Below are 13,891 nucleotides of genomic sequence, written 5' to 3'. Positions count from 1 at the left end.
CCATCCCCTATGTATCTGAATGTGTATATGTCTGTAGCATGAATTTAATAAAAAATGCAATTACATGGAACAAGGAGCATTTTGCAGATTTGTTGCTTATATATTGTTGCTTAATGCAATAGTTTCATTTTGATTTTTTTTTATGGCTTCCTCTTAGCAATATTTACCAACGAAGTGTACTTGCAGGAAGGAAATTGCTATAAATTTGCCTTCACTGGCTAATACAAGAATTCATCATTTGTTGACAAATTCAAAGTATGAGCAAACAGTTCATTCCTTCTGCTTTCTGACTTTTCATACACTTTTAAAAGATGATTCAAGTGTGATGCCAGCATGCCTGAATCTAACCTCAGTACAGATAGTCTAAACTTTAAGTAAGGTAAAAAAAACCCTCTCTGTGTGTGTTGGGCAGGGGGGAGTAGAATAGTAGTCCTGAAGTCATGTATTTCCTTAATCGTCTATGAGTGAACTACCTTGAATAGACCAATTGTGGATATTGGAGAGAATTCATTGTAGCAAATAAGGCGAGCAAGGCTAGCTTTGTAAAGAGAAAACATATAAAAAAGCTATTTGTGTAAAAATGGTGCTTAATAAGCTCATTTCCATATACTGGTCAGACTGCCATAGATCTTGCTGCAGTTCTGCTTATCTCTTAAGGAGCTGGAAATGTTTAGGAAAAATTATTCAAAGAAATCTCCTTCAGTGTTGCTGTTTTGTTGAAATAATTTGTTATAATGTAGTGTTGTACACTGTTTTGCCAATACCTTTGAAAATCAAGATGGTATAGAAATAAAAGCTGCACACGTGTTTCCTTTACTTCCACATAAATGACATAAATTTGAATAAAGAACTGTTGCAGAAAACAAATTTCTGCTTCCTTTTTATGTAAAGCTTTGTGACTTAAATTCTTCACTAGCATTATTCTGCTTGAGGCAAATAATCTAAGCTTTTTAAAAAAGCTGTTTCTACTCAGTCATGTCACAAACTGAACTGATCCAGACTATGTGGTGTTGGAAACTGGTAACTGCAGACTTTTCACAGTGATAACTGCTATCGGTGAGCGCAGATGGATACTCCTCCCTTTACAAGATAAAATGAAAACTTCCAGCTAATTGGATAGAAATAAGCCTGTGTGTGTATGCACATGGCATGTTTATGAATCGTTAAAGTAATAATTTTGCTAAAATTATTAGTTTATTAATTACCGGTTTAAGGGTATATCTAATGACTGAGTTGTTTCAGTCAGTGAAACGTATGGCTTTAAAACTTTCCAGTTAGGAGCTAGTTTGCTGGTGTTTGAGCACCACCCAGTTGTGGGATGACATCATTATGCAAAGTAGTACACAGTCTGCCTTTAGCGTCTCTTCAAGGAAGTTTGCACAAGCACCTGGACTTGCACTTCGTGCAGCTAAACTGGAGACTTTAATCAATGTTCTGGGAATGGTAAAACTCAAGCATGGATTTCTTTAAAAAAATGGTGCCTTCCGTCATGTCAGGAGATGTTGTTTTGGATGTTGGAAGTACTATTTGTGAAAGTTCTCCAAAGCTGCTGAAAATGACACGTACCAACCTGCTCTCCTTAGGGCAGACTATAGAAGGTGACATTCATCTTTTGCATCCTAATTACAGTATGTATCTCTGTAAGTTTTTGAAGTTCAAGGCAAGTGTAATATATAAAAAAGTGTTTTTATTGGTCAGCTTATATTTTCCATGTTGGGCCATGATATTTTAAAATGTTGCAAATAATTTTCTGACATCGTAAGGTTTCTGTACTGTTTACTGTAGAAAGATCATTTTGTCCAATTCGTGGGTAGAATTGAGATCCATTAAAATGTATATCTGCACATTTGCTGGACTGTTGTAAATATAGTAAAAAGAAATGTTGCATGACTAATGCAAAAGATGTAATCTTGCCATGTTTGATGCAACTTGCTTTATTGGGTATTTTTGTGCTTGAGTTCCAGCTTCATGTCTTTCCTGATCATGGTAATCGTGTTCAGCTTGAAATCTTCTATTCTATTTTGTCATTTTCCTCCCTGCCCTTTTTCTTGGTATGAAGCCTCATTTGAGGATGACAGCTTGTGATGACTTTGACCCTTAAATGTGGAATTAGTTGATGGTTTGGTTACATTGTTCCTCATAGCATGAGGTTTCTGTGTGAAATCCAGTGAGTGTTTCTTTTTCTGTATTTGAGGTTATTTGGTATGGCTTGAAAAATGGCAGACAATAAAAAAATGTAAATTGTGTCGAACATAAGGACCAGTAAAATCCCAGTTACACATTTTTAAGTCCATCCCTTGTTTCCTTTTTATATTATAGCTAATACGGCTTGAATAATTACTTATTTTAGTCTCAACTGATTCTGGTAATCCAGTTTGTAGTTTGGGTTTTCTCTCCAGATAAATTTATAGCAAGTAATTTTGTTCATCAGTGTAATATTCCACATTTATGGTTTCCATACTTCTAATATTTGGTGCAAAGATTTTCTCCATTCTTTTGCCAAAATAATCCATCCTATTATAAAAATATGGGTGACCAAACCCCTATGCTTTCTCTTCTCTTTTCTGTGAAAACATCTCAAGAATGCATTTCTTGTCTAAATGAATTTAATATACTATTGAAATGGCAAACATTCTTAACAATATGGAAGGGAGGTACTTACTGCAGCACAGGTTTATGTTAGGAACCTCATGATAAATTCCAGTCTTCCACATTAACCATGATCTTTCTAGGCAGTTGAAATAGACATACGGTAACTGACACTTTCTAATACTTAATCTTCTGTTGTTGAGCTCTCATGTAATCTAATACTTGCCTCTGTATCATGAAACCCAAGGACATTATCACTTCCTCCCAAGGTCCCCAGTACTTCCACTTTGTCAATCAGTTCCTCCCTGTTTGTGAGGACCAGGTCCAAGATAGATGACCTCCTTGTTGCTTCTTCCATCTTCGGAGAAATGAAATTGCCAGTGAGGCAATGGAGGAATTTGTTGGACCTTACATTCTTAGCAAAGTTTGAGTTCCAACAAATATTGGGGTAGTTGAGATCTCTCATGGCTACAGTATCTCTCCTTTTTGAGTGTTTGGCAATCTACCCTAGGAAGGCATCATTCAAGTCCTCAGTCTGGCTTGGAAGTCTGTAACAGACACCCACAGTAAGGTCACTGTTGTTTTCTCTCCTACAATATTTCCCTATATACTCTCAGCTTGCCTTCCATGCTCCAGGCCATAGAATAACTGCATTGTATAGTTGGAAGGGACCCGAAGGGTTATCTAGTCCAACCACTGCAGTGCAGGTCATGGATCTTTTCACAAGTGCACACACCCTTTACATATAATGCTGCTAGACCATTACTGTTTGGTCTATTCCTTTTGAACAGATTATACCTCTTAATTTCTACATTCCAGTCACAAGTCGTAGTGTAGGTTTTTTTGCCCTTTAGCAAGTTTCTGTAGCACCACTTCAGTTTTCTGAGCATCAATGAAGCCATTATCCCAAGTACCAGGTGGTCCCCTGTCATCTGTAATATTGCCTCCCCTTCCCCCTCAGGATTTAGTTTAAAGCTCTCCTAATCAGGTTCATGAGACTCTTAGCAAACACATTCTTGCCAACCACTGTGATGTGCGACCTGTCTCTTACCAGAAGTCCTTCCTCAAGGAAGCAGAGAGCATGGTCCAAGAAAGAAAATGTAAGATTAGAACTAGGGATTTTTGATTTTGTAGCTCAGTCGCTGCACTTTTGCAGCTTTGTGAAGCCAACATGTTTTGTATTTTAAGTAGAACGGCCTAGACAGAAATTATGCATCACTTTAACTGTGAAAATGAGGTGTGTATCAGTTCTTGAGTAAATGCTGTATTTGGAGGGAAGTTTATTTTGGTGTGGGCAGGTAACTCTAATGCATCATTAATTTTATCATATTATCTTCTCGAATTCAAACAGCTTAAGCTATGCTTGTGAACATGGTGTTGTCTAGCCATTGTGATTTTTTAAAATCTGTTATTACTAAATGCAGACATATTTGTGCTTTGATTCAATTTACCATCTTCTACTTGCTGAAATTCAAGCAACCAACTGCCTCTAATTCGATTTAAGGAACTGGGGTGGGTGTGTAAGTTTTAGAGTTACAGCCAGCACTCCACATAAAAATAATTTAGTGTGAGGTTCACTGGCAGCTTAGTTTTCTTGTTAAACATAGTTAAAATTGAAAGTACTGATAATCAGTTAGATTGAAGTGATGCTACTGTAACACAGTGAGACTGCAGGTGGCAATCTGCAGCAGCTGAAATGAAAGAGGTCTTTCAACATTTATGTTGGATGTACTCTAGCTTGGTTGAGCAATTGAGATAACAGGCATAAAGTACTCTAATCCTACAGTTGAAGATTAATTCTCTATTTGGTCTGTTTAAATGCCGCCAACTGGCTATGTCATTAGAAATTTCTCCAAATCGTTTCCATTACTACTATTGCAGAACTGTGTGAGGTAGGCATTTATGAAATGCAGATTATAGTATCCTACAATCATGCTTTTTACAATAGTAGACAGCAGCTGAATCCTCTTTAAATTATCTGCTTATTTCTATTTTTGTATCCTGATAATGGAATGAAGTGCTCTTCTAGCACACGCAGAGAACTGCTGAATTACCAGTGGGATGTTAATAGAAGATGGGGGTCTGACACAGGTAATGATTAAATGTGAAATATAACCCAACTTAAAAGGCTTGTTAATAGGAGATAGCTGTACCTGTTACGATATTTGTAGTAAAGTTATGTAAACTTGAATAAGTACAGTATTAGACTGCTTGTTCTGTGTACAAGTAGCTTACTGATATGCAATGGGAAGTTGCTGCTGATGGTCTTATGAAAGCTGAATTTAGGTTATAACCTGCACTTACTGACATAGGTATTGGTGAAAACCTGATCTTTTGCAAAAACTTGTAACAATAATAAGAAAACAGAATTTTATTCCTATTTGTTTCATAAAGGGAGATACCTGTGCAACTTCAACCAATTATTGTTCTGTTGTGTAAATGAAAAAAAAAGAATATTTTGTACCTAAGGATTATATGGAATTGATAATAGTGATGTGGTCTTCTTAAAATAGATAACAGGGTAGTGCTTAATTAGAAAGGAATATTGGACTGAAAACATACGCTAAAAGGATTTGTTCACCTTTTCAATTGATGTCATTGGTAACTGTCTTCAAAATTCAGACTACTTGTGCAAAAAACCTTAAGGCCATCTGTAAAAATAATAATGAAGGGAAGGTGCCGTGGGAAGAACTAAGCACGATGCGTTACCTACTTTTTTAGATTCATTTTTAGTTACAAACAGTATCTACAAACATTGGGTCTCTGTTCTTGATCTCCTTGATCTCTCTCTTTGAAAATATCAGTCAATATATTAGTTATGGTCATAAGTTGTTACAACTGTAGCATTATAAACAAAGTACAAATTAACTTCAGGACAGTTAACAGTGTAGTCTCCCACTTCTGGCTGTTGCAAAGGTACATAAACTTATTCCTAATCTTTCCAGCTACCGTTATGGGCAGTGCTGCTCGATAGGTAACAAATTTAGTCAGATTGGCAAGGGTGTGGCTAGCAACCTGAGTCTGTAAGTCCTGATTGCTTTTTGTTGGTGCCTCACAGTAAGTCTCTTTTGAGGAACACTGCAAACAGTAATGTAAAGTATATTGTGCAATTCCCTCAATTGTACTTTGACAATGTGCATTTTATTGACAACCCACTCTATCTGCCGTCCATGATACCTGAAATGGGATGTATAAGCTTTTGAAAGTATATTTCCTGAGAACAGTCCACCTTCATAAAGTGGCACCACTGCCGTCAGTAATATACTCAGAATTGTTTCTATATCTACTAGGAAATGCTAAAAAAATATATCTTAAATCTTATGTCCACTGTGGCTCAAACTTTGTTGTGCTCAGATCTCTATTAATTATAATCTGATAGTAGCAGCTCCTGTTATCTTGCCATGGACTTTTTCATGGCTTATGCAGCTTGCACATATATGGAAATACTTGAGCATTCTGGATTTTACTGAAGGAAGCCCAGCCTCTGAGCTATGAGGCAAACAAACAGGGTGTTTTAAATGGAACTGGACAAATTTTAAAGCTAGTATGTGGTGGAGTTGTGGGGCCTCAGCAACGTGCATCAACCAGGCAATAGGTTTAACCATAAAAACTGTATGTGCTAGCAAATAACCTCCAGATAACTACAAGCAATCCCATGCAAGTCGTAGGATGACTGGAAGAATTATGCCCTTTTAAAATGAACCATCTAGTGCACATACTGTATAGGTAAATGGCAGTTGTAGCTAAGTCTAAGACTGATGTAGCCAAACTGATAGCTATCTGAATTTATGTTTTTGGCAGGCACACTAAAGCGATGTAGAGGTGTAGAAATATTAACTGATTTCTCCAGAGATTCTGTATTTATTTATTGTTATTTCATAATTTATTATTTATCTTTTACACGTGTGCCAAGGCAGTTTACAAACATATCACAAAAAGAGCCAGAAACAACCCACACCTATAGGCGAGGCTATAATTCAGCATGTTGTTCTAGTTCCTAGAGTGTCTTATCAATTGATCACTCTAAGCCAAGAACCAATTAACAAACTGATTTTGCTCCTTTGGAGATAATGCATTCCTCTGCCCCACCCCCACAATTAGTCATATATCCTCTGCTTAAGCAGTAGGACTATTCCCCTGTAACAGATCCATTTCTCACATCCATTATAATATTGAGAAATAGGTGTTGTAGCACTAAATATAAAAATGGCCGTCTTAATATAGGAAAAGACCTTAGTAGGCTTGAGAAGAACACTGTTGAGTCTGAAATGATGGCATATAGTGGCCATTCAAAGTGTTAATCTTTATGTAAGTGAACAAAATAACAACCTGGAACTTGAGAGGAAGGAATCTGCTCACATGTTTGCATATATTACTGTTTGCAGAGAGCCATAAAGAAATCTTCATTTAGGCTAAACTAAATTACAAAAGCTTGGGTGTTCCTTCTGGAAGCTCACAAGCAGGGCAGAGGTAATGGTTATCTTCCTGAGGTATCTGATAATCAGAAGTATATTGCCTCTGAACAGTGAGATTCTATTCAGGAACTGTTCCTGAAAGCTGTAAAGAGATACACTCAAGTCTGAATGCATCTCATTAAATGTGTCTTCTCTCTTGAAAATAGGTGAGGAACTGGTTATAGCTGGTGGGTCAGATCCTGACCTCCCCTACTTTTGGCAGATGGCCACGGACACTTACTTGTAGGGCTGGGCGATATCAGCTTTTCAACATCACGGTGTATTGCCAGCTAAACATCGCAGTTTGGCGGTATACAGCGATATTGAAAAAACAGCTGCATTAGCCTCTGCCCGTAAGGTGCTGGATGAAACTGCCCCAGCTCTAACCGTGGAAGCTGAGGTGCTTTACCCAGGCGCTTGGGGGCTGGGACAATGCACCTTATTTACTCAGCTCAGCTGGGGATCGGAAAAGTTCTCCCTCCCCAACTGAGCCAGCCCCGGAGCCCCCATACTGCTGCATGCTCGCAGGAGCCAATGCCGGGCTGAAGGCTCTTATTTTATTTTATATTTTATACCCCAGCCACTCTGGGCGGCTTCCAACACACACAAAAATAATAAAAAAACATTGAACATTAATATTAACAATCAGATCCTATATAAAAATACAATAACTTTTAAATAAACAAGTTATACCAAATAAAGCAATATGCAGTAATGCATTAGAACCCAATAGTAAACACTCAAACTAAATATCAGCAGGTAATAGTTAAACAGTTAACTGCTTGGCTGATGCAAGGCTGGCACACTTCCTTAGCTGAGCAGTTTAAAGAACAAGCTGTATCATGCCTTGCCAATACAGCTTGTTTCTCTCTCTGTGCCGTATGAGGGCAGACCGCGATGTCAGCTTCACTCAGCAGTATATCGCTGCTGAAAGTGCTGCTGCTCCTGAGTCCCTCTGCTTGCAGCGCCCGCTGGAGGAAGGAACTTTTGACACCTTCCAGCGGACGCTGCTAACAGAGGAACTCAGGAGCAGTGGTGGTTTCACCAGCATTGCGGTCTGCTCTTTATACTGGTCCTGGGTGATACATCGCCCAGGCCTACCCACTTGTCAGTCATCTAATATCACCATGCCATCAGTTGAAGCAGTTTCCTTTGGCCGTGTGGTTTGAGATCAGACAGTGTGGGCAAAGCCTCTGGGATTTGCAGGTGCTGCTGGCCAATGATGCCTGCAAACCTTGCAGGGAGCTATGTCTTTACCTACTCTGCTCTTGATGTCACATATATGAGATCATATGTGGGGCTGGTGGATATGGCTTGGGGAAAACTTGCAGGCCAAATTAGGTTCATGGACCGAAGGATTGCCATCACTGCTTTAAGATGTTGGCGGTCACCTTTTCTGTGACAGTGTGTTCCACAACTTTGGTATTGTATGGAAAGTTGTTGCCTCTTCTTAACCATATAATTGAACCTACTTCTGCTCCATTCTCTGGAGGAAGAAGCAAGGTAGGGATTAATTGATAATTTATTAAACAAATAATTTCTCATCTAGGCATTGCCTACCTCATTTTGTTGTGATTTTTCAAATATCTGCTTTGGTTATAAGGATTTTATTTTGAAGCCTATAATTATTTTTGTTCAATGTAATATCGAGTGCCTCATGGCTGTATTTTAAGTTACTTTGGGGGAAAATATATATTGTTTTCTGAGTTCTCAAACAAGGAGCCAAATGAAATCTATGATTACATTTTAACCTTCTTTCAGAATTGCTTTTGTCTGTTTTTATGGGAACAAAGTAACAATAAATGTTGATACTGTATGGAGGTGAACTAAATACTGTATCTGCCTCTTCTGTGAATTCTTTCTCTCCTAAGTGGGCACTGTTTAGGAAATGAGATATGAAATATTGCATTAAGTACTTTTAGAAAGCTCATAGCACGGTTACAATGCCCCTCCCATTCCATTAGCTGTCATAATCTCCAATAGATTAGGCAGGAAGTTGTACTCTGCATTTTCAGGGGCATGTTGAGAAGTCTGTGCTTGTGTTCAGATTGTTTGGAATAGAAAGAATGCATTACTATATATTTATGTGGGGGGAAGCAGTCCTGATGTTGGTGTCTAATAGAGTACAATCTAATAGAGCATAATACTTCATTTTCAGTTTGCAAGTAGGCAACGTTCTTTTCCCCACTATCCTTTTTTATTAGAGTTCCTGCAATAAATTGTACCTAAAGTTCCAAACTCTCACTGGCCTGTGGTTACTAACAACAAGGTGACTAACTAACAGCTAATATCTGAATAGCTTTCTTCTATTTTTGTTTCTGGTGTGTGGGATTGATTTGTGTCAGCACTGAGAAATATGAGGATCCTGAAGGGCATCCTGTCTTGACAAGCGTGTAAGCTTCCCCCCCCCCCCAATACTGGAGAGTTCATCTGCATTCAGCAGCATTTCTACTATAGTTGTGCGTCACTCGGAGACTGCATGGTAATGAAGCGCTGATGCTGTGGGCCAAAACTCTGTTGCCTGCAAGCAAAAAAGGATGACTGTTAGGAAAGCCATACCACCAAAACTGTAGCTGCCGGTGCTGCAGCAGCAGCTCTCTGAGACATGATGTTGAGCCTCCAGGATTCTGTGCTTTTTGAAATTAACATTAAATCCCTGCTGAAGTCATGGAGCAGCAGCTGTAAGTATATTATCTTGACTGAGACAGCTACATCATGGGTGTTCCTCCTTGCATGCTAATTCTTGAATGTTAAGCTGCTGAAAGATAGAGTATTTTGTGTAAGACAAATGGGAGAGATAGATAAGTACAGGCAACTAGAATATATGCTTCCTAGTTCCCATGCAAAACCCTCCAAAACATTATCTTTAATTTCTAACTCTGTGTGTGCATGGGAGATGGGGGTGAGTAGGTTTTTTGCTTTCATTTGGAACGTTCTTTGCAAAAAATAGAGGTGACAGTTTCTAGATCTTAGGCTCTGCAGCAGATCTGCTCAGTACTATTCCATAGTTCCCTTCAGCACAAAATGCTTTTGAAGCAAAATCAGAGGCCTGCAGACCATAAATAAGTTCCACATTAACATACTTACAAGTGAACTGTTTAGTCAATGTAATTTATCCATAATAAGCAAAGAAAATTTCATTGTTAAACATTCTATAGATGAATCCCAGCTTTTTGCTGTGCATTTAGACAAACTAATTCAAGTGAGGAAAGGTAGGTTTCTAGCTAAAAAGCCTGAAACTCTAATCCTTAACTTGGTGATTCCCAAATTACAGGATGGGCCCCTACCTGGGTGTATGGTCACTCAAAGGTTCCTGGGATGTCTGTCATACTGAAGCAGATGGAGCCTACCATTCCCTTTAGCAGGAATTGAATGCCCCCTGACAGCATAAGTGCAGTCACGAAACAAATTGTTCAAACATAATTTTGGAGAGGAAGAGGGATCAAGAAAAAAACTGCTGCTTTGCTGTTCAGATTTTTTTGTGAATGGTTTTAGGAGTCTGTCAGAGAAATCCTCTGCTGGTGACAAAGTTGGAAATTAGTCCCTCATTCACAGATCCTCTTGTACAACAACATACTATTTGTACATGACTGCATGCAAGGATCTCTCATTTTGCAAGAGGTGGTTGGCCCTTTTAAGTATGAGTAGGTGAGAGTAGAAATCAGCAACGTGAGATGTCAGGACAGAGTTCAGAAAGTTTTAGAATCTCTGACTCAGTTTATCTCTTTTGGATGATAGTTTAGTTCACAGAATATGGGTCTGACACTTCTGTATTGTTATCTGTGATGTATATATTGGCAGTTTTCAAATAACCATTGCATGGCAACATGAAATAACCTTAGAAAGAAGAGCTTTTTCAAAACTTGGAGGTAAGCTTTCCTTTTCTAGAATCAATTATAATTTGTTTCCATTTTTTTCCTTTTATTTATTTTATATAATTTCCTTTTATTTAACTTACCCCAGCAGTACATTGTATCGAATGATATTCTGTTTGAATATATTCAAATACCGATTTTTGTATTGCTTATTGAGCCTTGTAGGTTATATAGCATTAAACATTCAACAGGTTGCTTAGTAGATTATTTTTAACCATTCACATGTTCCAGGCTATGTTAGAATTGCAGATCATGTATACAGAGCAAGTTGAAAACAGTAAAAAAGTGATACATGGTTATAGTAGAAGCTAGTAACATTTTAAATATCTGCTTTCAGTTTGTATATGAACAAACAAAGCTCAAATGTATTCCTTTTAACAACCCAAGGGAGATTTGAAACAACTGAAAGATGTTCCTGATTTATATATATTCTGTCTTGAGGTGTGTTAAACATATATTTGAAACTTTTGCTATTTTCTTTAAGGTATGCTTTGGGTTGCGAATTTATATGTATGCTGAGGCTGCTTGCGGTTCTTTAAATAGTCCATATTATATATGTCCCCTCATAAGTATATCCCAAAGGCAATTTATTTACTGATTGTACTGCTGCCCATAAATTTAGGCCTCTTGTCATCACTTATGGGTTATCCTGGATGGATCTTTTTCTGGTCCAATAGAACTGTTCTTAAGATATAAAACAGTATTCTGTATCACTGGGATTTCAGGTCTTAATAGTTTCTTTCCTCTATGAGCAGTGGAGAAAGAAATATTACATAGTACTGGTTCATGCTGTGAGATAGGTCACCTTAGGGAGATGTGGATAATTTCTGGAATGGATGCAATTTATTTCCTACAACTTCCTCTCAGTATGCCTTGATGAGGTTTGGAACAAAGTGCTAACCTTTGCAATCTACTATAATATCGGAAGATTCTGTGCATTATCCTTCCTGTTTGTTATCAGAATTAAGGAAGACTATTCCACTTTTTCTGGTTTTGCTTTATTCTACTTTCCTTGACATCTCTCCTTCCAGTGACCTTGAAATATATTATGGGTCTATATAGTTCCATTTGGTCAGTCTTTTTTCTTTGGTTTATCTGAGATTCAAAATATCAACAGTTTGGTTTCATTAAGTTCAGGAAGGTTTCTTCAAGACTGGGATTGGCTCATCCTGAATACTTTGCATTATTATGCTTATTTAGGCTATAATTTTCTAAACCAGGTTATTCATTTGCTCTATTCTGTACATTACACTATAATTGCAAAGTACTTATTTTACTTATTTGAAAACTATATGTAATGTAATCCTGTTGGTGGTAATGTAGCTCCCTGAAATTCCTAATGGTTGCTCAGTAGTGAGTGCTTTTTTAAATGCAAATGTTCCTTTTAAATGGGGTACAGTGTGGCATTTTCTATTGTATAATTTACACAGAATGACAATAGGATATAATTAGTGCTATAGCTACATTTTGAGAGACTGTCTCCAGCTACTTCAGTCAATGAGATTTCTTGTTACAAAAGGAAATCCCAATGTACTTTTGGTTTTTTATGATATCCCTTCTATGAGTATGTATGCTTGAATGTATACACTCAAAACACTGCTTCATCTCACTGTTGTTGTTTTTTAAAGGCTTGCTTAGCTGGCAGAATGGTGTTGCAATGCTGGCTAGGGTTTGATTGTAGCTGCACTTTTTTTCTTTCACTAACAACAATGAAGTGACATTCATACGGCCTAGATTCAGGATGCTGTGTCTCTGCCAACGGTTTGAAGCATTCTTTTTACATTGAGTCAGGAACATTCTGTTAAACCAGCTGTGTAGTGAGAATATTTAGCAGATAAGCTATCCCCTTATTTCATTCATAACCTTAGCAAAGGATGGTATTTTACTAGTTTGTTTTCACTAGTGTACTAGCAAATGTCACATTTAACTTTTACAAATGGGCAACTTTGATAGATTCTACTTAGCTTTTTGCTATGTATATTTCAATCTTTAATGTAGTTTATTATTTTTCTCTCCTTCCCCCTTATATTCAGTAGCACTTCTAAAACGTGAAGTGCTTCAAAACTCTTCACAGCAAATCTGTGAAGTAACTTAGACTGGGGGAGTGTGACCTCTCCAAGGGTATTTACTCAGTTTTATAACTGAGCAAGTACAGTAGTTTAAATGTGCTTAATAATAATAATAATAATAATAATAATAATAAATAATTTTATTATTTATACCCCACCCATCTGGCTGAGTTTCCCCAGTCACTCTGGATGGCTTCCAGTTCATATAAAAACATCAGACATTAAAAACTACCCGATACAGGGCTGCCATCAAATGTTTTCTAAAAGTTATGTAGTTCATCTCCTTGACATCTGATGCGAGGTAATTCCACAGGGAGGGTGCCACTGCCAAGAAGGCCCTCTGCCTGGTTCCCTGTAACTTCACTTCTCATAGTGAAGGAACTGCCAGGAGACCCTCAGAGGAGGACCTCAGTGTTCGGGCTGAATGATGGGGGTGAAGATGCTCCTTCAGGTATACTGTGCCGAGGCCATTTAGGGCTTTAAAGGTCAGCACCAACACTAGTTAGCAGGGATGTGTGGATAAGCATGATGGAAAGTATGAAGTATGATATTTCATACCAGTACTTTCTGCCATCTTCATTAGCTCCCATGCTTTCCAGGCCAAATTCAAAGTGCTGCTTCTGACCTTTACAACACTTCACAGCTTAGGACCAGGTATCTGAAGGATTACCCGTTCTAGTTCAAAAGACGGTGTGGGAGGAAACATCATATGGTAAAAGAAAAAAGAGGCTATATCTGTTGTGGAATTATTTATATAATTCCAGAGGAGGAAGTTTTTTATCAGATGGTACCAATTTCAGCCATGTACCTTATGATGTAATTAATGGTTCCTGTTACCCCTTTTGGTACTGTCTGAAAGGGGGCTCACCCCAAGTGTAGTTGGCCTTAGCGTTAGTCATTCACA

General features: G+C 37.9%; 1 protein-coding gene across 9 annotated transcripts in view; it reads left to right on the top strand.

Moving 5' to 3' along the window:
- FRYL (FRY like transcription coactivator) overlaps nucleotides 1-13,891 on the top strand; it is a 146,581-nt gene that overhangs the window by 31,775 nt on the left and 100,915 nt on the right. For 3 of the 9 annotated variants that reach the window (XM_081924276.1, XM_081924273.1, XM_081924272.1), the window contains exon 1: nucleotides 1,389-1,628. The exons of 2 other annotated variants lie outside the window; for them this stretch is intronic. In XM_081924276.1, the coding sequence (XP_081780402.1) occupies nucleotides 1,457-1,628 (172 nt within the window). In that variant the 5' untranslated portion in view covers nucleotides 1,389-1,456. Of the gene's footprint in view, nucleotides 1-1,388; nucleotides 1,629-9,706; nucleotides 9,725-13,891 lie in introns of those variants that run through there. 4 more of the 9 variants (XM_081924278.1, XM_081924277.1, XM_081924275.1 and 1 more) reach the window with 3 other exon arrangements.

The sequence above is a fragment of the Podarcis melisellensis genome (genome assembly GCF_964234715.1).
Source record: "Podarcis melisellensis genome assembly, chromosome: 9".
Taxonomy (NCBI): domain Eukaryota; kingdom Metazoa; phylum Chordata; class Lepidosauria; order Squamata; family Lacertidae; genus Podarcis; species Podarcis melisellensis.
This window is presented reverse-complemented; position numbering and strand designations above follow the sequence as displayed.